At 39.1% G+C, this 24,866-nt stretch overlaps 1 protein-coding gene across 2 annotated transcripts in view; it reads left to right on the plus strand.

Annotated features, from left to right (window-relative positions):
- The window catches only part of ZNF277 (zinc finger protein 277), a 56,010-nt gene extending 31,740 nt beyond the window's left edge, over positions 1-24,270 (plus strand). For both annotated transcript variants that reach the window (XM_089524309.1, XM_089524310.1), the window contains exons 4-12: positions 299-381; positions 3,212-3,303; positions 4,869-4,979; positions 8,624-8,756; positions 13,760-13,827; positions 15,851-15,947; positions 17,803-17,845; positions 18,309-18,483; positions 20,276-24,270. In XM_089524309.1, the coding sequence (XP_089380435.1) occupies positions 299-381; positions 3,212-3,303; positions 4,869-4,979; positions 8,624-8,756; positions 13,760-13,827; positions 15,851-15,947; positions 17,803-17,845; positions 18,309-18,483; positions 20,276-20,468 (995 nt within the window). In that variant the 3' untranslated portion in view covers positions 20,469-24,270. The remainder of the gene's footprint in view (positions 1-298; positions 382-3,211; positions 3,304-4,868; positions 4,980-8,623; positions 8,757-13,759; positions 13,828-15,850; positions 15,948-17,802; positions 17,846-18,308; positions 18,484-20,275) is intronic.
- Positions 24,271-24,866: the final 596 nt, after the last annotated feature.

Consider the following 24,866-nt stretch of genomic DNA (forward strand, 5'->3'; position numbering starts at 1 on the left):
CATACCCAGCTCCCTAAGTCTTTCCTCATACTTCAGCAGTAAAAGATCTGAAGTGGAAGGTATGCAGGAAATCTGCTAGCACCATATTTGGCTGTGTCTCTCTTTTCATTATTTCTATCTGCTTTAATGTTAATTTAGCTAGCAGATTTTTAAACAATCCCCTTAAACATTATAATGCCCTTATTTCAACTGTCCAGGATTATAATATGGACCTAAAATATAAATAAAATGAAGCATAATAGAGGGTTGTAGTATATGTACACAAGTAATGAATATTTATTCTGTAATCTTCTAACAGAGGTCCAGGACAATTATTTTCTTTTATGTGATGCTTTACCTGAAGATAGAGCACTAAGGGAGAAGCTCCAGCAGCAGAGACTGGTAAGATGTGATTTTGCTTCCTAGAGGTCTCTGTGGGTTATGATTCTCCATTTTCCTGAATTCTCTCTTTTTTATATCCTGGCTACGTTGAGGAGAGTGCTGGGGGGCCCTTAGGTGCACATGTGCACACACAGGCTTCATACTGCTCTTAGGCCACTCGTTCTCAACCCAGCTATGGTCTTCCATAGTAACAGTAGTAGTGAGGAGGAGGAGGAATAAAAAGCACTTGGTTATAGATGGGATCCTAGTAGTAGGCTTGCTGGGTAGCCTCGAGATGTTATGTCCCATTCTCTACTCTTCTACAAAAGAGGAATTGCTGCAATCTATCAATTTAACATTCACAGAGGCAGCTTGCAGGTGCTTATCAGTAGAGGTTCTCCATCAAACAACAGAACTTCCCTTTGAAGGAAGAAGATCTAGAACTAGATGAAGTTCAACAAAGAAGTCTCCTTGCTCTCTTTGAACACCTGTGTGAATGTATTTTCCTTAGAGTCTGTCACTTTATGACTTGCAATGGAATGGGAAGAGCACCATTCAGGGACAGTTCATGAGCAAACCTGTAAACCTTGTTGTGATTCTGGCACAAAGACAACCTTGAAATGGCATTAGGATCCAATCTATAACCAAGTGCTTTTTTGAACTAATCACATAAACTTTTTGTGATGAAATTATGGCAGAACTGATGGGTATTAAGAAAACTCCATGGTGTTTCTTCTTTTGTATATACCAGTTCCTCACTTTTTTGCAGATACTTAGAACTGGCAAGAATAGCCTGTTATCCAGTAGGTTATCCACCTTCTTTGAAAAGAAACTGAGGTTGTCAGAATAAAATGGATGGGGCTAATAGAACATCATCATCATCATTATTTTTACTACCACTACTACAACTACTATTATTTCTTACCCTCTTCTCCCCAAGCAGGGAACAAAAACAGACCAACAAATATGTATCAGTTAAAACACAACTTCAGTTAATACATGCATCAGTTTAAAAGAACAGACAAGATACATGCGTATTAAAATAATCTACTTTTAAAATTCATTGTTTAAAATTTGCAGTTTTAAAAATCATCTGGACAGGCCTACCAGAAGAGATCAACCATCAGTGCTGTTTTAATTTCAGAGTAGGGTTGGGCATAAAGTAGATTGGGAAGTGCTGACAGATTTTTGCAATCCTTTCAGTATGTCAGCAATGGATTCCAGTTCCTAGTTGTTTACCAGTAACCATTGTCAGGGGTGATTTAAACTCTTAGCATTCCTAATCTGCAATAATTTAGGTGTAATTTGGTACATGCAGGCCATCCCAATCTATGGCATATGGGGAACAAGAGGGCTCCTCCCTCTGAACCACCATTTTGTATATGCTGCTGAGATTCTAATAAAACAACAAAAGAGGTCCCCAAAGGCTAAGTCTTTATTCTCCTCCACTGGAAGACAGAATGCCTAGCACACATGGAAGGAGAGCAAAAGCCGTAGCAGCAACACGGGTGTGCTTTAATTATCTACCTGTTTCCTGCCAAAGTGCTTAACAATGTGTGAGAGAGAACAGATACCAAGGGCCTTTAAAAAAAAGGAGGGCATGCTCAATAGCCCTGGGCCACAAAACAACTGGATTTCCCCCCTAGTGTAGAATATATAATTATTTATGTCCAAAGCAATTCTCAGTCATAAGTGCTCTACAATTCTCATTCCATTCATCTCTTTATGGTGACAAGGAAACTAAATATCTTTGCAGCTCCCATTTTCTCACTTCAAGCCCTCTCTTGTTACTTAAGTGTAAAATATAAATGATTTCTTGCTTCAGTTTCTCTTGTGGAAAGGATACCCCCTAGACTCTCTCTTTCTCACTTCACTTGCCTGAAGCAATATGGAGCTGCATATTAGAAGCACTCAGCAGTAAAAATGCAGCTTTTATTTAAATTGGAAGAGAAAATCCCCAGAAACAGACATGGAAATATGATCTTTTTTAAAATACTGTAGGAGATCTGTTGGGAATAAGTGATAAAATATATATATTTTTGCTGTAAGCTTTAAATCTATATTATTAATTTTTTTCCAAAAGAAGTACATTTATTCACACAAATTCAGGAGTCCTTAACAATCATGTTGACTTATCTGCAGAAAGCATGTTATGCTTTTTATGGACCAAGTCATCTAGATTTTTTTCTTTTATGTCATACATTTTTTTTTACTACTGTAATGGCCTTGTTTTGGAGAAAACACATTTTCCCCATTATATTAAAACTGTCCTTGGTTAGATCTGCCTTTAAATCTTTCTGTTTTGTTATTAGTCTTCCTCCATGCAATCAGAATATTTAAAATTAGTAATAGGAAAGAAGGTAGCGTTTTCAAAATACTCATAAGCCTGTTTCCCCTGTTGTTCATTAACTTGAAAAATAGTGGCCATGGTTGCAAACCAAAGAATCTTGGTGCACTAGTGACAATCAGCATGCAAGTGAATTGTTTCTTTATTGTGTCCTCCAGATATGTGTGCTTTTTCTTCTGTGGGTTGTTTCTCTCCCAACAAGCCAGAGAAAGAAACCTAAAATAAATCTTGGATTTCTCCCCCTCTAGTTGATTGGGAAAGAAATGAAGCAGAGAACGCAAAGCACCTATGTTTGGGGTGATTTTTTTTTTTACCATTCCACTTTGCAGCATAGACTAGCATATTTCTCATTCATTGTAAACTGAGGTTTCCAACTGTCTTTTTAGCTTGCTATATTGTGTAAATAAATTGTGACTATTAAACTTAATGGGAATAATTTTCTACAAAGCTTTGTAGTTTCTTTGTGATAACAACATATCTTTCCCCCACCTTCCTATTCAATAGAGAGAGATTCTGGAACAACAACAGCATGAAAGATATGATGCAAACTTTCGTGGTACATGTATGTTCTGTGACAAAGAATTTACTGGTAACAGGTTGGTACTGAATGATCTTATTTTCATACATTCTAACATCACAAATCTGTAGATACAGGAGAAGTGTTATAGAATAATTTGTGGTAACATAACTGAATCAGTTTTTATACCTAATTTGAATTGACTTGGATTACCCTATAGTTAAGCTGGAGGAAACCATTTAGACTGGGATTCCATGAACTGTTATCCTCTAAATACATGGGACTAGAGCGCATGTCATTCCCAGCCAGTATGGTCCTGCTGTCTGGAGATGATAAGGGTTGTAGTCCAATACATCTAGAGGGTTCCAGGTTAGACGAAGCTAATAAAGTCTCGCCAAATACAAGCCATTGACAAAGCATAAGCAATGTATATGTGCAATATGTATCTTCTGTTCTTCTTGACACCTGCCCAGTAAATAGCTAAAGCACGTATAGGGAAGCAGAAATTTTAAAAGACAGTTCTTATCAGAACAGTACTGTCTCCAAAAATCCAGGATTACAGGATTCATAGTCCAAAACATCTAAAGGCACTAAGTTGCTTTTTGGTAGCATCTGAAACTAGAACTTGCCTTTAATCCAAGGTTTATGGCAGGGAATTCTATACATTTAGTTACATGGTGTGTAGTAAAGGTGCTTTTATGTTTTCATTGCTCAAATTTACGGTCTCAGCTTTTAACATATAAGGAGTTATGAGACACGGAGAGGGAGAGATTTTCCTCCATACCATGTATAATGTTGTAAATTTCTATTGGATTATCATTTTGCCTTAAGGCAATTTCTGGACATACTACTATACAAGGACTGCCACTCCATCACACTGAATCTCAACTCTTAATCCTCCCCTTTCCTCTCCTTTTCCCTGCATTCAGCAAATGCCATCCCCAGTCTTTGCAAGTTGTCCTCCCCTGTTTTATAAAATCAACTTTGGAACTTATCTTTGCATGCCAGGGTTCTTAGCCTTAAAAAAATGTGTCCTGTCTTATGTTATTACTATGGCTATTGTTTTACTACAAACTGAAAGTATGTCTTCCTGCCTCTACCAAAATCTTTGTCTCCTTGCTGAAATCTGAAGTGGCACCCTGATGAACAATTAAAATATCTATCATAATCAGTTTTGGGGTGTCTTGATATGCTACAATGAGGTGGCAGTGAGTATCCTGGGAAACAGTACATTTGCTCCTACAGTGGCCCAAGACAGCTTTTGCTGGTAGAAGGCTAAACATTGCTGTTTACTTATTATTTGGTTTTATAGGTCTGAAACTAGCATTTCCCTCAGTCAAAAGCAAATAATTTCTAGCAGCAAAATAAAAGTGTAGTGGCTTAACATATGTGTTGATAGTGTTTAATGTCCTATTCATACAATTCTGAGTATTTAGAGAACCTTCAGACACACACTTTGGGCTTTCTTCCTCTCCACATGACAGTCTTTGCAGTGAACAGAGACACATTGGCCAAGGGGAAAACCACAATAATTTTAATAATGCGCCTGATTTTCAACACTAGCCTTTCTCAGAAAGCACAAGTTTCAAGCTGCCTTTAAAATGCCTTGAAGGAAGTATCTAATTCTTTTGAAAATTTTTGCAGGTCAGTCCTCCTTAATCATATGGCAAATGATCATGCATTCAATATTGGACTGCCAGACAACATTGTAAACTGTAAGGAGTTTTTGGATCTTATACAGAAGAAACTTGACAGGTACATGAGTATCCTGGGTTATTGTCTTTCAGCCATTTTGCTGTCATTCTAAGAAACAGGTTTGTACCATGAGCAGCTTCCTAGAGACTTGCTGGAATAGAAAGGAAGATTATTTGTAGCAACAGAGGAAAAGGACTCTGGGGAAGAGGAGCCAGACTATGAGGAGATGAGACATTGACATAGGTGGACCTTATTCTAATTATCATCCAGCTGAAGTCTTTGTACCCAGTAACGACCCTGAAAATAGTGCAAGTCAGAGATAAATTTTAAGCTTTCGTTGCACACACCAGCTTGGTATCTGTGATGTTAGTTAAATTATATTGTGGTTTGTGTTTCTATATTGGATTTATGATGCTTAAAAGTAAGTGGGTTTCGAAGAGTGTATGAAGCTTTCCTGACTAGAGTATAATGAATCAATTTGTACAGCCAGCCTGCCACATTCACAGATTTTAGATTTGCAGTTTTGACCATTTGCGACTTTGTATATGCTGCTTAACAAGGACAACCTTTTTACCCCGCTCCTCCTCACCCTTTCTCCCAGCCAGCCAAAACCAACACCGTACATTCCCCTGCTTTGCCAAACTTTGCATCCTCCTTATTTCCAAAGACCTTCCCTTTGTCATTTTTTGGGGGGGAGGGGTTTTTTTGGCTATGTTCTAGAAGAGTTTGTTTCTAACATTTTGCCAGCATCTGTGACTGGCATCTTCAGAGAATGCTGGCGTGGAAGTGAGTGAAGTGTGTGTGTGTGTGTAGGTACACACACACACACACACACACACACAGTGTTACCCTGGATTGGGAGGAATTATTTCCATATTAATCTGTGTATTGTTCTGCTGTTGAATGGCAAGGCCTCAGGGTGGGAGGCTGTGAAAAAGGATTTGTGTCTGTTTAATTAGAGATCCATTGTTTGTTTGCATGGTCCTATCGGGTCAGAATGCACAGGGAAGCCATTGAAAATCCACAAGCACTTCACAAACAACGTCAACAGGAAAGAAGAAATCCTTACGGTTAGCAAAGTTTGGCTACCAGTCCTGAAAAACACTAAAATCAAAACCCAGCAAATGCAAATGAAAACCACCCAGGTTCAGGGGTTTTCAAATAACTGAATAATAATAAATGTACATGCTATTCCATAGATTTACCCCAAAGTTCAATGCATTTGGCATATTGTAATTCATGTTTGTTTAACCATTCTTAAAAAAAAAAAAAATCCAGATGTTTGGTCACTGAAATACTGCTCTGCTACTGCTATCAACTTTAAGTCATTAAAAAAGTTCCTTCCTTTCAAAAAAAGGAAATACTTAGTAGGGTGGATGGTCTTTGCATTCAGATCCCAAATTCTTCAAAACATGCATCATCTTGCCAGCCCTGCAAGCCATTGCACTGTCCTGCAAAGAGAGAACATCTTTCCACAGCTTTCCTCACCATTTTTCTTTCCATGTCTCCTTTAATCAGCACATCAAGTTACACTAGTATTCTGCATTGTTTGTCCATTATTATTATTATTATTATTATTATTATTATTATTATGCTTTATTTATATAGCGCTGTAGATTTGCACAGCGCTGTAAATACAAACAATAAAATAGATAAAGGTAAACCTGCCCATGACGTACAATCTAAGAAATAATGGCATAATACATATAAATAATACATAACAATACAGGAAAGGGTTCAGTAGAACAGGCAACAAATTAAAAACGTCAAATAGCAAATAATAGTCACACAATGCCTGGGAATGCTTCTCTGAACAGGATGGTCTTCAACTCAGTTTTGAAACTAGTTAAAGAAGTGATGAGCCATGTTCGTGGGGGAAGGAGATTCCAGGAGTGAGGGGCAGCAAATGTATCTACCCTTCTGTAGATAGTCACCAAAATACCTTCCTTATCCCAAAAAACTGGGATCATAACCTTTCCTGCTGACCTTTGGTTCTTGAATTTCTTTGGCCATGGAGAACCCAGCTGCTGCCATTCTCCAGTTTATAGTGATGTAACTGATCAACAGTGAGGAGTTATTCTTACACCCCTTCCGTCCATGGCTTCTGATTTTGGCACTCTATTATTCATAATTGTGTAGTGTGTAAGGGTCTTCATTTGTGTAAGAACTTGATCCATGGAAAAAGAACTAGATGTAATTGATCTCAGTTAATAGAAAATTACATTTTATATCTTTTCAAAGAGCATTTGGTAACTGAGTAAGAAAGATAAAAGGTCTTTGTGCTTTAGGCTACAAAAGGAAGGTAAATGTATTGTAGGTTAGTTGCATAGGTAAAGGGACAAATCTAGGTCTGGCAAAGTTGGCAGGGCTCTCCAGATGTAATCATTCTCTAGTTAGGGCAACCTGCAAATAACTGAGTGTAAGCATGTACATATGTATACACTACAGATGAAAATTAGTTACATTCTTCTTGTTGCATTTATCTAGTTACTGTATGTTCTTTTTTTAGACTATCTGAAAGACCATACTTCCCCATACAAACCTGTCAGGGTTTTAAGATCTACAAGGGAGGACTTTCTCTCGGTCCCACCACTGACATAGGCTTATTTGGTTTGGACATAAGAGAGAGCCTTCTCTGTGGCCCACCTTCTGAAATTCCCTTCCATGATAGGCTAAGATGGCCCTCTTCCTGCTGTCATTCCTTGGCAGGCAAAGACCTTTTTATTTAAGCAGGCTTTTAATGTGTAAGCAGGGAGGCTACTTACTGGAATGTGTGTTTTAATTTATTTTTTTAACTTGTCTTTTAAATGATTTTATACTGTTGATGCAATGATTTTTTAATTGTTTTTGAGGGTTTATAGTTAAGTTCTTTTAATCAGTTCTCTTTGAGAGCTCTCTCCAGTCCCACTTTGGGAGAAAGGTGGCATACAAATGAAAGAAAGAAAATTCTTTGAATCTTATAGGACTATAGAATTTCATTGTGATTCCTACTCAGGCAATAGAAATAGACTGTTACATAGGATATTTTCACTTGGCCCTCTTTTAATGCTAAGGAGAGTCATTCAGCCCAAAGATATCTACAGTTTGTATTACTGAACTTCTTGATGTTCTTCCACAGTATAACACTCTTATAATAAGCAGCCTTTTTAGTAATACTCTTTACATACTAAGTCTGTCTGCAGTTTCAGCATGGAAGGTCATTCCTGTCCCAGACTGAATAATGCCAGTAGCTAAAGCTAAGTAGTTCTGCCTGTTGAGCTTCTAGTGGTTTTAAGCTTTGAAATAGATCTCTTCTAAATTAAAAATATCAATTTCACAGCATTTCCCTCTGAGTGTATTTTTCCTCCTTGGTCCCCTGTTCTGAGCTGTACAACTTAAATACTACACAAGGATGTAATACAGAAAAGTACTTAAAGTAATGATAGCTGTGTAACTGAGATGGCCAATTCCAATAAATCAGCAATCGCATAAATGCTATAAAACCAGACAAACGTTTAACAACATTGATCTGATTTTGTATGTTTATGTCCAATATGTCTTTGTATACACCTCAAATAACTGTTTTCCTTGGGGGTTCTTTAAATATAATTTTCTGGTAAGTCCACATTTTGAGACTACTATTTCTCATCATGCTTTGTCTGCTAAAGTAACTGGCTGATTGCTTATAGTATTGCTTTCATAGCCATTTGTTTTTTCCCCTTTAGTTTGCAGTGCTTATACTGTGAAAAAATATTTCGAGATAAGAATACACTCAAGGATCACATGAGAAAGAAGCAGCATCGCAGAATCAATGCCAAAAATAGAGAATATGACAGATTTTATATTATTAATTATCTGGTAAGATGTATGTTTGTTTTTAATAAAATAAATGTTGCACTATTTCCCAGGTCAAAATTACTTTTAAGGTATAAAACAACATGTCAGCAGTAAAAAGCAGCAATCATTAAAATGGCTTAGTTACAGACGAGCAGTTACAATTCACAACAATTTCTGCAAAAAGCAAGTTCAGGTAACCAGGAAATAAAGTAAATGAAGTCCCATTTAACAAACAGTCCACAGGGAAGCCAGACATTTTCTGAAGGAAGAGAATTGACAAAGACTCTGTCCTGAAAAGCTCCTGTCTCACATCTTAGAGCTGATCATAAAGTCTGGGCACATTCCTATAGGTGTAACAGTGAGCTACAGGTGAATCTGAGCCCAAAATCTGGGACAGGGAAATATGGGAGGGTTGCAGGGAAAACCAGCCAGAGCGTGGCAGATGATATGAGAGTAGTGGTGAATAGACCCATCTTCATTACATGGGCTATCATGGCTATACTGAGTCCCATTTCCTGGTGCTGATGCTGCCACTGCAGCTACTTCCCCCTTCTACTCCTCTTTTTCTTCTTCTTTTTACTATAATAAAGTTCCAGGTGGACTTGGTCATTCACAGGGAGTACTACCCTGTCTTAAGACTGGTTGTTCACCTACATTGTACAGTATTCATCAGGATTCCCTACCCACAACCATATCTAGATAAAGCTTTGGTTTGTTTTCCTTCATTTATTTCTGTTAGATTTTAGTTTTTTAAAAAAAGGATCAAAAAGACATAGACGAGATTTTGTGAATCTCCTTAGCAGAGCTTTCTGCAGGAAAGCATAAGAAAATAGTAAGTCCAGCCACACCAACCCCCACTCATGTTTCTTAGCCCAGTAAAAGATGAAACAGAGTCTTCATTTAAAATAACATAACAATAGTTTTACTCACAAATCTTGTGCATAGTTCATATACACAGGCACAACTTCATAATGAGGATAAAAAGAATAGAGCATCTAAATGCTACTTAGCAGAAAGTATTTTAAAAGAGCTTAATCAGTATCCTAAAATAAGCATGCTGAAGAGAAACAAACAAAATGGAGTCTGAGACAAAGAAAGGTGTGCTCTCTGGAGGAAAAGAAGGCATGTGTGTAACTCAAACAGGAAATTACCATAAACATGCATAGTTACGGTTCTAGAAGGTCTCAGCATGCAAAAGGTGCTATACCCAACAGTTTCAAAGCTGGCTCAGAACACCTAATCTGAGCCTTCCAAGCCTCTCTAGGATTTGCAGGTGAAAATGAGAGGTAGAAGTATGTGCATTTGGATTAAACCTCCAAACGCCTTCTCCGAGTAACCATGTAGATGTTGGAGACAGAACCTTGAGGTACTTAAAAAGCCAGGATGGATGGTGCAGAACAGGCTTTCTCCAATACTGTTAAATGTGGAAAACTGCTATGAACAGAAATGGACTGAAGAAGCCATTTTGGTAAGTAAAGCTGTTGCTGTATAGCACTGTGGTAAGACTATGGCCCCATACAGACAGGCCAAAATAAAGCTGTTTCAGGCCTCTTTGGAGATATGCTGTTTAAATGATGCATGCGCCCTAAGAGTCCAGAAGCCACGTCAAAGCCACAATCCAGTCCTAAGGACTGGAGCACAGTTTTGGTGCAGCTTCCGGACTCTTAGGACACATGCATCATTTAAACAGCATACCTCCAAAGTGGCCCGAAACAGCTTTATTTTGGCCTGTCTGTATGGGGCCAAAAACACACACTTGTTTCTCTTCTTCCCAGTTATTAAATATACAGAAGCACTATCTTTTGTTTGATATCCTTCCCCATTTATGTTTCCATACATTAGTAACGGGTAGTGTGTGGCCCTCCTGGTGTTGTAAATCTGCCCCCATCTTCTTTCACCATTGGCATGCTGGCTGAGGCTCATTAGAACCATAGTTCCAAGAACAATTATAGTACACAGCTTTCGCCACTCCTGCCATAAGTAGTGTTTATCCAAGCAAGCCTTCATGATAGTGTGAACCTGAGTTCCCTGAGGCAAACAGCTCTAGCTGTGTCAGTTTCCCAATCCCCATTAAAGCTTTCTCCTTCTCTTTTACTGGCAGCTACACTGACATTAGAAATGTGTAGCCTCGTATCACTCACGATTGCACACCTGGAAGCATTCAGGGGGCATGAACCATGTGTGAGATATTTCAAAGAAGGCAAACATGTAATAAACTATTGCTTTATAGCAAGATTTCTTTTGGAAATAAATATTTGTCAAAACAAATAGCCATTACTGTAATGCAAGTAATAAGCTGTGTAATATTATTGGTGTCCTAGAATGTAGTGTAATGCGATTATTTGTGGTTTATAGCTTAGGAGGGCTTGCTGTTGTTCTGGAGCAGTTTTGTGTGTGCATGTGTCATAGTTTCACTGATCTCCCCTGCATTAACGCTCCCCAAGGGCCAATTTACAAATGGCTTAGATGTGTGATCAACATGCCAGATCACAAAAGCAAGCCTGTAATACGAGCCTGAACAGCCACACACAAGCTCTCCTTTCATCCCCATGTATCTGCCCCAGTCATGAGCATGGTGGGGAATGTGTATAGCCTTTGGGTTCTTGTCTCTTTATTCCTCCACATGGATATTCCGATGGGACCAGACTGTCTGGGTGAATTGGTCCTGGTGGACTTTTCATTTCCCTAGTGGAGGGCAGACGCAAACCATTAAATAGATTAGTGCTTTGATTTGCCTGCACTAGAACTAACTGGCAAAATTCCCAAGGCTCTTAAGGCAGCTGGAAATGCCTAAAATCTGGTACAGCTCAAACACACACACACCAGAATTCATTGCCTATTTTAAACTTGTGGATCACTTGATACTATTATATGCTAAGTGCACAAGAAGGAGAGAGATCTTTTTTTTCCCCTTCTGTGTTGCTTTTCCCCAACTGTTAGCTTTTCATTAAAATCTAGCAGCTAATTTGCTAGAAGCAACCATTTCCATAAGAAACTATATGATACTCTGGAGGGGGAAAGAGAAGCTCCAGGGGTGTTAATGGCTTGCATTGTCTCGCTGTCCTGGCAATGTTAATGAATCCTACTGTACTTGGAGAATGCACCCTAGAGAGTAACCTCTCTCTGAATTAATTACAGAATTTCACATCCCTAATCTGTAATGACATCTTGTTAAGGGCTATTCCAGCACTATATGCCAGCACACCATTTACCTGACATGGTGTAACAGCTTTGAAACCTATGAGCAAGAATTAACATGGATCTCTCTGTTGTTGTTCTTTTAATTTCCAGTTGATATAAACTACTGCAGTGTTTTGCTACTCCTTGTGTTGTACCTGTTCAGGTGTATGCTTTCCATTTTCATCTCTCTCCCCTTTTGCCCTGGTATTTTTATGTAAAGAAGCAAAGATAAGATATGTTAGGATAATCACTATTGCTAAAATGTCTAGCAGCTTTAATTGTTGTTATATGCCTTGACATTGAATCTGAGTTATGGAGACCCTATCATAGGATTTTCTTGGCAAGGTGTATTTAGTGATTATTAAAATAGAATATGGTGTAGTGATTAAGAGTGAAGAGGCTTTTCAAATCTCCACCCAACCATACAGCTTACTGGGTGACTTCAGTTTCACAGTCTAACCTGCTTCACAGGGTTCTTGTGAATATAATAATGGGGAAAGGGGTAATCTATGCTGCTTGAGCTCCTTGGAGGAAAGGTTAGGATATAAACATAAATAACTGAATGCTTAGTATTAAAAGCATAAGCTGTGCTACAAAGGATCTTGGGAAATGGAGAACAAGAAATAATTGACATGTTCAGGTACTGAAGGCTACATTTCAGGGGAAGGAACTGGCAAAATCTGCTATTTCTTTCCGAAGAAAACCTTAGGAAATCTGTGGGGCTCCCATAAGTTGGCAAGTGACTTGAAGGCACATACACACATTTAAAGAGAGTGGAGCTAATGCCCATAAGTCGTAGTGAAGAATTATTTGAGGAAAGGAGAGTTGTAAAGTTTACCATTTGATGTCAACATTTGTCTTGAATATTAAACTATTGTTATGTTACTTACGGTCCCAAGGTGTCCTTAGACTTGTTGCTTATCTGTTAGTGATTGATAAGTAATGGAAAGTAAAATTTGTATGAGGTTTAAACACTGAAAAAAGCTGATTCACAGATGTCTAGAACCATGAGTAAGCTTAGGTTTAAATAGTAGTTTTTGATTTTTGAGTTGTTTTCTCAGAAATGTTTCAGGATTAATCTTACCTATCCTGAAAGACATATTTACTTTTACAACCCTTTCATATATTTTCATCTCATTGGAATTATTGAGGATTTAAGACAGGCAAACTTACGCAAAGGTAGATCATTTTTAATAAAGATGTTGTGGGCACATCAGTTTTTTTCCCCACCCAGACGATCACAAAGCCCATTTACCAATCAGCAAAACAACTCATTCAGAGCTACGCAGGAAATTTGATACTTAAATGAGAGCTCTCCTTTCAAATGGTTAAAGTCTTAAAGTGTTACTCATTCTTCATTAATAAGGAACTATTTTCCTAAATTGTTGTATTTTGTTGCAATATTTTATTGAAGGACTGAGTCTGTTTCTAAGGTTCAAAACACATATATTACATGAAACACAAGGGACTAAGGGGAGAAACAGATCGCCCCAAAGCTGCCCCTGAGAAAGCCGGGTTGGGACTGCAGCAACCACACACCATGGCCCCAATCTAGCTTTTCCCCTCTCCACCACGGCTTTTTGGCGTTCCTGCGAAATGCAGCATGCATATGCCACACCCCCAAACCGTCAGAAAGCCGGTGTTTCAAGCCAGTCTGTTTGAGCTCTAAGTATGTTTCTCAGGTCCAAAACACAAATATTACATGAAATAAATGCATATAAAGAGATGCTTAACATGTGGAATTAGTAGCTGAATATTTACATCTATCACCCAAGACTGTACTGTGATGTAAAACTTGGACTCTTCCTGAAGCAAAGGGGATTTCTGTTTGCATTTTTTTTCAGGAATTTGGAAAGTCTTGGGAAGAAGTTCAGTCAGAAGATGACCGTGAATTGCTGTCCAACCAGGAAGAGTAAATTGGGATCTATTTTTTTGCTATTTTGGGGCTGGGGAAGTGGGAAATCTGCTCTACAAGACTGATATGTCTTATTTGAAACCCTGACGTTCAGGAACAAAGCAGACTTGAGATTAGTATTTTGGATTTAGGGTCCAGTGGAGGGATACTTTGCTTTCTCCCATACTATTGTTTTTAATAACTCTCTTCCGTCACCAAGTACAATTTCCCTGGAGAGTAAAATATATAGATTCCTATACCTTCCCCCAGGGGTGGGGGGAGAACAATGGAGATGTGAGCCATCTTGCCTCCTCACTGCATGATTGCTGCTCATATTAATAAATGCAACAAATGTACGACAGATTTTAATGTCACTTCCCATATCACACCTTCTTTTCCCTTTAATTGTCAGAAAGATATGCTCAGATACTATAACTGCCAGCCCTAGAGAAGGTCCCAAGCCAAAGCATGAAGAGGCAGTTGCCAGAGGACTTGAAATATCTCTTCTCTTATTGCTAGTGTGACAGTAGTAAATGCCCATCTCAGGATTCTGTACACTCGTCCCTCCACATTCACTGGGATTAGGGGCACAGGACCCCCATGAATGTGGAAAAGACGCAAACCACAAAATCACTTTGGCCTGTTCCAGACTGCCAAAATAAAGCTGCTTCAGGTCTCTTTGGAGGTATGCTGTTTAAATGATGCATACATCCTAAGAATCCGGAAGCTGCACCAAAGCTGCACTCCAGTGCTTAGGAATGGAGTGTGGCTTTGGCGCAACCTCTGGACTCTTAGGACCCATGCATCATTTAAATAGCATACCTTCAAAGTGACCCGAAGCAGCTTTATTTTTGGCAGTCTGTAACAGGCCACTATTTTTATCTGAGAGAACACCTCTAGGAACCTCTATGTCCTCCAGTGCAACTCTGTGGTCAACATCTGCCATAGATTGACTATAGAATTGAGCTGGAGGAGCTAAAAATGCCTAGTGGAATGTTCTCTCTAGGAATCTCTAGGTCCTTCAGTGTGACTTTTGGTGAAAGTTGACCATAGAGTTGCACTGGAGGACCTAGATATTCCTATACAGAACATATTAATAAAATCCGTGATTAATCAAATCCACAAAAGTCAAAGCCACAAATGTGACAGGACGAGTAAGATGAACCACCTGTTAGTTTTATTTTTAAAAAATTTAATATTTAATTTCTTTATTAACAAAGACAAATAAACATGAATAGACAAATCAAACCCACAAAACAAAAGAACAAAATACAAAACAACTAATACACAAAAATTAACATTTGACTTCCTGCTTCCATCTATCTGCTTTCTAAATTAATATATCATTTATCCTATCTAACCTACATGTATATTTCATTTTAGCTTCTAATTATAATAACAAGAACAGTATCTTATATACCACCTGTTAGCTTTAGATAAATAATAGCTGACCAAAGATTTGAGAGAGAGAAATTGAGAGGACACATGTCCAAAATGAAAAGGCTGTGGATTTCCAGTGTCTTTTGGGTAGAATTTGTATGCCTCCTACAAAGGAAATCTTGTGAAATTCTGATTTCTGCCAAAATCATATACATCACTGTGCTATCAGTCCCTCTAATTACAAACCTTGGTGCAGAGTGCCAATATTTACATAGTCAACGTAGGGGTAAAGAGAAACAGAAGGGGATGTTGGCATTCTTGAGAGAATGGGAAGGGTGCACAAAGATAAAAATATTTAGGGAAAAATTAAGGGGGCCAAAACACCTTTTGATAAGGACTGAGCATGCTCACTGACTATAAAATGCTGCCTGTCTGTTGGGGAGATAAACTTTAGAAATTCAAGGGTAGAGGGTTGACATCTTTGGAAGGGAATGGTTGAGAATTCCTTAACAGCATCACTCCACACTGTATCACTCCAGTTTATTGAAGTAGATCAATTATAGCAGAATTTGGCTCCAAGTTTACTGCTTCTCCAGCTTTTTTCCCCAGAAGCAGACACCAATTATAGATGGCTTTTTTAAAATAATTTCTTCCTTTACAGAGACTGGTCTGACTGGGAAGATCATCCTGTTTGTGCCGTTTGCCTCTTCTGTGAGAAGCAGACAGACACCACAGAAAAGCTGTATGTTCACATGGAGGTAAGAGACATGGCGCTGGAAATCCTGTAGATGTTGCTGGAGTGCAGGTCTCAGCATTCATAGCCCCTTATGAGGAATGGTGGGGGGTACAGAGTGATAATGTCTGGAGAAGTATATGATTCTACTTGGTGTGTGAGAGCTTGCCTTGGAAAATAAGTGGGGTAAACTTTAATTTGTTATTAATGATGGGGGTGTGTGTGATAGATTTTAATGACACAAAAATAGTGACATATACATAGTGATATACATACAAAAGGCACTATATTCTGTTGTATTCCAACAAGCCACAGCTGTGAGAATCTTTTTAGCTGCTTTTGAGAGAATTACAGGCCTTGTATTCCTGTGTTAGATCCAGATTTAGGGGCTGTACAGACCGGCTTGAAGTGCCAGTGTGGGGGCATGGCGTTTGGGCAACGCATGCCTTGACGATACCCCCACACCAGTGTCACGCCACCCTCCCAACTGCACAGTGTCATGGCACTCCTTTGGCAAGGCATTTATATGACGCATGCTGAAAGAAGTGCCGAAAAATGCCGCTGTGACAGCAAGGGCACCTTTTTGCCAGCTCTAAAAGGAGCAGCAGTTTGCAGTTTCTTTTAGAGCCAGCAAAGCGCCAGTTTGGGGCTATGGTGTGTGATTGCTGCAGCCCTAATCTAGCACTGAAAGGGGCATCAGGACACTGCTCTATCAGGGTGGTCTGTAGAGCCCCTTAGTAACACTCAGAACCAACCCAGTGAAAGCAATGGAATTTGCCCTGCACATTACAGCAAGTCTGCTTTAAGCATGACTGAAGTCTGGAGAGTTTGGAATAATGTTTCATAATTTAACTCATTCATGTTGTTGTTGTTGTCTTTATTTATATGCCACCATCAGCATACATGGCACTTTACATGAGTGATTTACAGTTGTTAATTTGACAGTTCCCTCAGTTTTACAATCTAAAAGGCACAACACACAAGAAAAAGGGAGCAGTAGTGGCTGAGATGATTAAGTCAAAGAGATGCAGGCTGCTGTTCTCTCTTTCCAAGACCACAGCAGTGGCAGTTGGGATGGAGGGAAGACCTTTTATCAGTTGCTTTCGTTAGAGACTTTACTTCATGAACATGATGGCATAGACATTGGATACAGAAAGATCCACTTTCAGTTTCTTATCTTCCCAATTAACACGTTTGGGGAAGCAGGCAAAGATCATGCACAAGAAAGAGTAATATGCTTGGTGAAATCATGGTTTGATTTAGGCTGATACCAATCCCTAACTAAAACTTGAGCAAGCTGCCACCTCGGTAGATTGCTGTCTTTTTGAACTAGAACCATAATATTTAATGTTGCAGCCCTGCTGTCTTGGGTATTCTGGGGGCTATAGCCCAAAAATAGTAATTGTAAGCACTGTCCCTAACTGAACTTACATACAGGATTTCAAATGCTATTTAGGTAAGGAATCCATATAGTAATGATTTTTCAACTGTGCAAGTTGTCTAATGCTTATTTGTTTAGAATGGCCTGTTACAGACAGCCAAAATAAAGCTGCTTCGAGTCACAGTGGAGGAATGGTGTTTCAATGATGCATGCATCCTAAGAGTCCAGAAGTCGCACCAAAGCCACGCTCCAGCCCTAAGGACTGGATCATGGCTTTGGTGTGGCTTCTGGACTCTTAGGATGCGTGCATCATTGAAACACCATTCCTCCACTGTGACTCGAAGCAGCTTTATTTTGGCTGTCTGTAACAGGCCAATGTGACTATTTTAATACAAATTGAGTTTAATTCTATTTAAAACATTTAAAAGAATTCATAAGAATTTAAACATTTAAAAGAATTCATAATTAGAAATCTCTCTTCTTCTTTTCATGACCCTAGGAGACTCATGGATTTGACCTGCGAAAAATTAAGTCTGAGCATGGTGAGTAAATCTTGTAGTACTGTAATGGAAACATCTGTTGCCACTGGAAATGTGGTAATTTAGAGGGAAAAATAAAAAAATAAAAACTTATTATGCCTCGACCTCTGTGACTTCAAGTAACTGAAAACAAAATGGTAGGTTTGTTCCCTATTGAATATCAAACGGTAGCATCTTTTTGGTGGTTGTGGAGAAACCACTACCACATCCTCCTATTAAATGTACTAATTATTTCCCCTCTCTAGCAGTGTGTGTGTTTGACTTTTCAGTATCCTTTCTTGTCTGTCTTTGCTAGATCATAGATACCTGTTTCATAAAATTGGGAATATGTATTGTATTTTGTATTTTCACAATCACAGTTTTTAATTCTTTAACCCTTGTCTTATTCAAGCAATCTTGTTTGAGCTGTCTGTCTTCCACTTTTTAAATTTAACACATTGTTTAAACACTTGTTTTCATTTGCTAGGTTTGAATTTCTATCAACAAGTGAAAGTAGTGAACTTCATTAGGAGAGAGGTCCACCAGTGTCACTGTTACATTTGTCAGGAAAAATTCCCATCAAAAAAGGACTTAGTGAATCATATGGAAGAGACCAGACACATAACATCTTTGCCTGCCCGATCTACGTGGGACCAGCCACAGTAAGCCCACTTTTCTTTGGTGGTATTGGCAGCCAATGCATTATAGTATCTGATAAGCGAGACCTGGATTTTACATTCTTTGCTATTGCTGTATAATGGCAGATTTCATTGTCTTTTCTGCCAACCAATTGGAAGTTTTGCTTTTCTCTCACTTTCACTTTCACTTTTCTGAACCATACCTCCCAGAATCCCCATGAAGCAGGACCAGCTAGAACCCCCAGTTAGCATGAGGAATTCTAGGAGATGTCATTTAAAAAGCAATTTTTAAAGCTTCCTCATATAGCCACTTATCTTCAGATTAAAAGAATTGTTCTCCTTGGTTGAAATATGGACGTATTCCCCATCAATCAGGGCATGGCACTCACCGAGTACCGTCAAAGGGCAACTCATTTTCTTTTACAAAGTATATTTTAATTGTCTTTGTTGATGTGAGGTGACCCCAGTATCCATTGAAAACGGCTCTGCAGTGTTAGCAGTGACATCCACAATATACAGTGCAATGAAGTGGCAAGAGGTAACTGTTAATCACTCCAAACAGAATAAATCAAGTACACGCTTGATTTCCTTCCTAGAAGGGCATCCTACATTGTTATTAGCTTGTATCCTGAAAAAGCCATAAAATCCAGCTAGGATTTCTAATGACAAAATGTACTGGTTTATATGGAACAAACAGATTATAAGGTTTGTGTTGAAGACATTTCCCAATAATGCTTTCATGCTGCTAGGAAATGTGTGTCCATAATGCAACCATGTTGGACAAGCCAATCACACAGTTCTTTCCTGTGTGATTACCATTGTACTACACCAGGTGTGTAGAAATTTGTGGTCTGAAGATCAGATTCAGTTGGCAGACTTTTACCTTTAGGCTTCCATTGAGGCCTCATTCCTCAGGATAGAAGAGTGGGGATAGGATATAGTTACACTTTGAGGCACTGACTGATTTTGGCTTCTCTCATCAACAGAGTGTTGCCTGACTAGACTGTGAGTGAGATCCTGTACTGCAGAGCATAGCGTAAAAGTTCTACATATCATCTCTCCTGAACCCCTCTCAGACTCACTGTTGGATTACTGCAGCCCTCTCTCCCATGGTCATAAGTGGGTAGTGAAAAGCAGGGGGATTAGAGATAATATCTACTGTGTCTCCGTATGGGGGCATAGCCAGATGATTCTCCAATCCCTCCAGCTCACTCTACAATGGCTGGGGGGGGGGGGGGGGGACTATTGCATTCGAATCCTGTTGGGGATTTAGTCACTGTGGAGAAAGGAAGAAAATGCTAAAACATACGTACGTGTGCGTTGGGTTTACACTTGCATGTCACTAGCAGGATGTTGATCAATAGGTTCATTTCAGTCTGTGGGATGTAAATGGAATGTGTTTGTGCATGTTTGTGTGTGAGACAAAGCAGTCCAGGCAAACGTGTTGGGGATCACATGCCAGTCGTGGGAGTGACCCTACCCATTGCTGGCATGTGGCCCCCAGCAAGCTAGTTTGAAACCAGTTCAGCCCTTGGAACAAAATAGATTTCTCACCAGCCTGACCAAAAGAAGCAAAGTGCATGTACACCCTCCAACAATGTAGGGTTGTGTCATGAGCATAGCTTGCAAAAGTTACTTTTGGGACTACACTTCCTATAATCTTGCTGGCTGGAGTAGTCTGGGAGTTGCAGTCTAAAAATGTAACTTGTCCAGGTTCTGGGTTATGAGGAAACAGTGTAACCCCAGTGCTCCAAAGTATGTACATAAAGAAAGCCTTTGACTAACTAGGTATTATGTTTCTCTTCCTCCATCTTAGGTATTATTTTCCTACCTATGAAAATGATACTCTTCTCTGTACACTTTTGGATAGTGAGGATGAACTGTCATCGGGAAAGCCAAGAGAGGATGTACCTGTCATTAGTGAGGACATTTCTAACATAGAGGCTTTGAAACAGAGCAGTGTATTAAATCAGCTTCTCTGTGAAGAGATGAATAATGAAGGACCTTGATGTTGAATGTATTTTCTTTTCTTAATATGGAGACAATTACCTTGCAGCAGTATAAAAATTGATTTGGTAATTTATCAGTGTAATTTGAGTCCATGACTGTAATAGACCAATTCTTTGTGAGAGGAACTCAAATAAAAATCAGCATTTTACGTGGGGATAACCTTGTTTTGTTTCGTTTTTCTTTACTGCTTTTTAAAATGCATGTAAGAGTACAGTCCTATTCACATTTATAGGGTCCAAAACACCCTGCAGAAATAATCCAGTTTGGGACTGCTTTAACTGCCCTGGCTAGGGATTCTGGGAACTGTAGTTTTGTGAGACATTTAGCTGCCTCTATCAAAGAACCTTGGTGCCATAATAAACTACAATTCCCAGGATTTCTTAGCACTGAGCCAGGGCAGTTAAAGTGGTCTCAAACTGGATTATTTCTGCAGTGTGGTTTGGACCTAAGAGAGCGATCCTATGAGGTAGGGAAATCCATGGCATGGAAATGTGGCTTCCTAAGCCCTGAAAACTTGCACTTCCCAGGATGGAAACTGTGATGGGAAGGTTTTCCTTCTCAGTCTTCCTATTCCAGTCCACCCCCATTGATAGTAGTAGAAGAGGAAATCACTACTCCAACTCCAGATCTGGAATAGTTCTTTTGTCCCTTGTTGGAAGAGAAAGAGGGCTTTAAATTCAAATCCCAGTACACGGCTAAAATGCCCCTTTTTCTCTGTACCAGTCACGAAATGCACATGGTAGAAGAGTGATTCCACATACAGTATATCAGAGGCCACCTGACTCAAAGTGCATTTTAGGTGCATTTGTTTAGGCTTAATCCCAGGAACACAAATTTAGAATGACAGCCATAGTTCTAGGTAGATGAATAGTTTGTTTAGCTATTATTAGCAATAGAGTGGTGTGGTAGTTTTCTCATCAGACTACAACTCTGGAGACAAAGATTCAAATCCCCACTCAACCTTGGAAACCCACCAGGTGACTTTGGGCAAGTCACACTCTCTCAGCTCAGAGGAAGCCAAAGGCAAACCCTTTCTGAACAAATCTTGCCAAAAAGATCCCATGATAGGATTGCCTTAGGATCACCATATGTTTGAAACAACTTGAAGGAACACAACAATGATGATAAGAAACATATTATTTTACTGGTACAATTGCAGGGGAAGATTAACTGAACATTTTTAAGGAAACTGTTCCAGTGGCTAGCACTTTATAGCCATCTTTTGCCAGATATAAACAAAAGACAACCTAGGTCCTTACCTGTCTGTGCACCATTGCTTGGAATCAGTTTAAGGTCTTCAGTTTCCATTCAGATAAAATCTGTTGTTTAAAGTCAATGTAATATTTATGAGGAAAAAAGAGTGAATTATTCATGTGGAGGCTAAACTCAACATAGAATGTTTCTGAAGTCCATTTCGTATGTTGTTACCACAGTGTTTGTGCGCTGCTGATTCATGGCGTCTCCCCTTGCTACTTCTTTGGATACAGAAATCATGTTGGCAAGGACAATGATGCGATAACCCAACTGTGATCCTAGTTACGAGCATAAATGTCCACTATGCATAAGTGATGTCTTGATTTGGGGTAGTGAGAGTGCAGCTCAGAGGGAAGGAGGTGGGAATCCTTAGAAAAGGTCGGGTGAGAGGAGGAAGAAAACTGTATGAAATACATGGGGTTGTCATAATTTGACAGGCAATTTGAAGGCAAATACATATACACTGTAGAAGATACTTGGAGGAAGAGCTGGAAAAAATGGGAATAATGTAATAGGTAATATTGGAACAGATAGCATGACTATTGCTGCAAAGAAAAGATTTTGAGATAACAGAATCATAGGATGGTTGTTGGAAAGGAAGACCTGAAAAGAAAAGAACTGGGAAAAATAGACTTGGATGGAGAAAGAAGGGGAAAAGAACTATCTTAAGGGTTGTCTGTCACTAAGCTGCCAGTCAAACTATTCACTACCTGGCAAATAAAATTGAAAACAAAGTAATCCTGGACAGCCTAAAAGGGACTGAGCTGTGAGAGGGTAATGTATGTCACAGCACAGTACTGCTGAGCAAGGGAAGAGGAATTTACATATTATTTGAGAATGATTAGAGCTCTGCTTGAAGTAGATGGCTTTGTTGAAAGAACACAGTTTGCAAGTTTGCCTTTGCCTAAGCAATTTCAAATACCAGCCCAAGTGGACTTCAGCAATTTGTAAATTTGCCACACCTTGGTAACAAAGATTATCATCAAAAATATTTGGCTAGATGGAGAGACAATCCTAGCAGGAGCAGAGAAAGATCATTAAAAATAACTGGCTCAAGGCAGAGAAGTTGAGATGAGTGGCTAAGGCTAAGAGACAAAGGTTTGCCTAAGGCCTCTTGACTACTACTTGACTGAGTTAAGATTAAAACTAGGTATTTTATTTGTATATCTATTCATTTATCTGATTTATATATTTGGCTTTTTTCATAAATGGCACATGAGGTGGTTTATAGTTAAATAGTATGCATTCAATTAATAAAAGCTTGAAGATCTAAAACAAGCCAATAAAAGAAAACACAGCACCTCTGAATTAAATGCCTCTTTCCCTGTAAATGAGGTCAGTTGCCAAAGGTCTGCCTGAATACAAAAGTTGTTGCCTACTAGTAGAAAGACAACGAGACAGCAGTTCAGTCCCTTTCATTCTGTCCAGGATTACTTTGTGTTTTTAATTTTATTTGAAGGCTGGTGAATAGCTCTGACTGGAAATTCTCTTTCATCTCAGTGCAGCCAAACTATCCTCCCTTGGTAAAAGCGTTCTTTGACCCAGGAGAAGCAACCAAGAAAGCCCACACTTTACAGACATATCTGAGTCAACAAAGCCTCTGACAAAGTCACACCTTTTTGTAAAGTTTTTCTGCTCATCCAGCCTGTCCTCTCTTCCTCCTTGTCTAGCTGGCACAGCACTGGCATTGGTATGATGATGAAGGACTGGAGATACACAGACTTTCAGTTGCTGGGTTGAAGCAGCATTTCTGCAATAAACAGTACAATGAAGCTAGAGCTGGGGGGAATTGGGATACTCCTCAGCCGATCCTACTGCAGTTGTCTGTGCTTGCCTACAACAGGCAAGATGAACAGCAGCTGCCTTCAGATTCGCTTGGGAGAACAGCAAAATAGAAGAAAGGGACAGCAGGTAAGGCTGTCTCAACAGCTCCCACAAGCATGTTTAAGATGCATAGATCAAACATTTGGCATGTAAATCATAAGAAAAGTAGAGGCTGGTGAAATAAATTTAAAAATATATTCCTCATATATATTGGAAGGTGTTTTCAAGTGTTCTCTAGAAGGCTCAAAATGTATTTGTTGTACTCATAGTTGGCCTTCCTGACCTGCTTGTTTCATTTCAGACATATATCGTGTTATTTTTGGATGTAAAATGTTTACTGAAAAGTGTTGGAATTGCTTCTTTTGTGTCTCTGCCTGCCTACAATGGGCAAAGGGACAGCAACTGTCTCTAGAATTCCTTACTGAGAATAAATGAAGGGGAAAACAGAAAGAAAGAAGGTGGGGAGTGAATTAGCCTGCCTCATCAGCTCCCCCCCCCCCCCCCAGCATGTTACAAAATCATACATCTATAAGTTTGGCCATCAAAATGAAAATCAAAAGAAAGGTGGAAGGTGGTGAAAGAAAAAGTAATCTAAGGATCGCCTCTATGTATTTTGGAAGAAAGTTTCAAGCGATCCTTAGAAGGTTCAAAATGTTTTTGCTTGCTTATGTAAGGCTTACCTAACCTGGTTGTTTTCACTTGTGCGTACTGCTAAGTCTGAATAAAAACTGATGAAACATACTGAACTGCTTTTCCTTTTCTTTGGTATAGGAATCTATCCATAAACTGTTATTTCTGCCTCTGGTATATATATATAATTTTGAGTGTTGGCGAAGGCATCACAGATAAAAAGATAAAAAGAATACTTGCAGATTTTCCTACTTTCAATGAGAATGAGTGAATTAACACAGTGGAGACACTCTTCCGAGGGGGGGGGGGGGCGGGGATGATCAACCACTGCAAGACATTTCACATTTTGGGACTTCCTATGAAATTTTCATTTGTGTAAAAATCACTGTTCTCTGTGTAAAAATGTTTCTGTGCAAATAGGGTTTGTTTTTGGGGATTTTTTGAAAGAGGTCCAGAAATGCAAAAATATAAAAATAAAAACTGAAAGACATGTGAAAACACCCATAAACATGTTAGCCGGTAGGAAACTAGAAACTACAGTTGCCTCTCCTAATGCGCAGATCTCAGATCCGTGGCATTGAATATACACAGAGGGGTGACCTCCACTATTTGCAATGGTGCATGCACCTGGCGTGTGCACCCTTGCCACATGCACAGAGATGTGCTCCATTCAAGCCTATGGGGCTTGA

The sequence above is a fragment of the Sceloporus occidentalis genome, unplaced genomic scaffold (assembly GCF_023333645.1).
Source record: "Sceloporus occidentalis isolate IW3139 unplaced genomic scaffold, rSceOcc1.0.p SCAF_5, whole genome shotgun sequence".
NCBI lineage: Eukaryota > Metazoa > Chordata > Lepidosauria > Squamata > Phrynosomatidae > Sceloporus > Sceloporus occidentalis.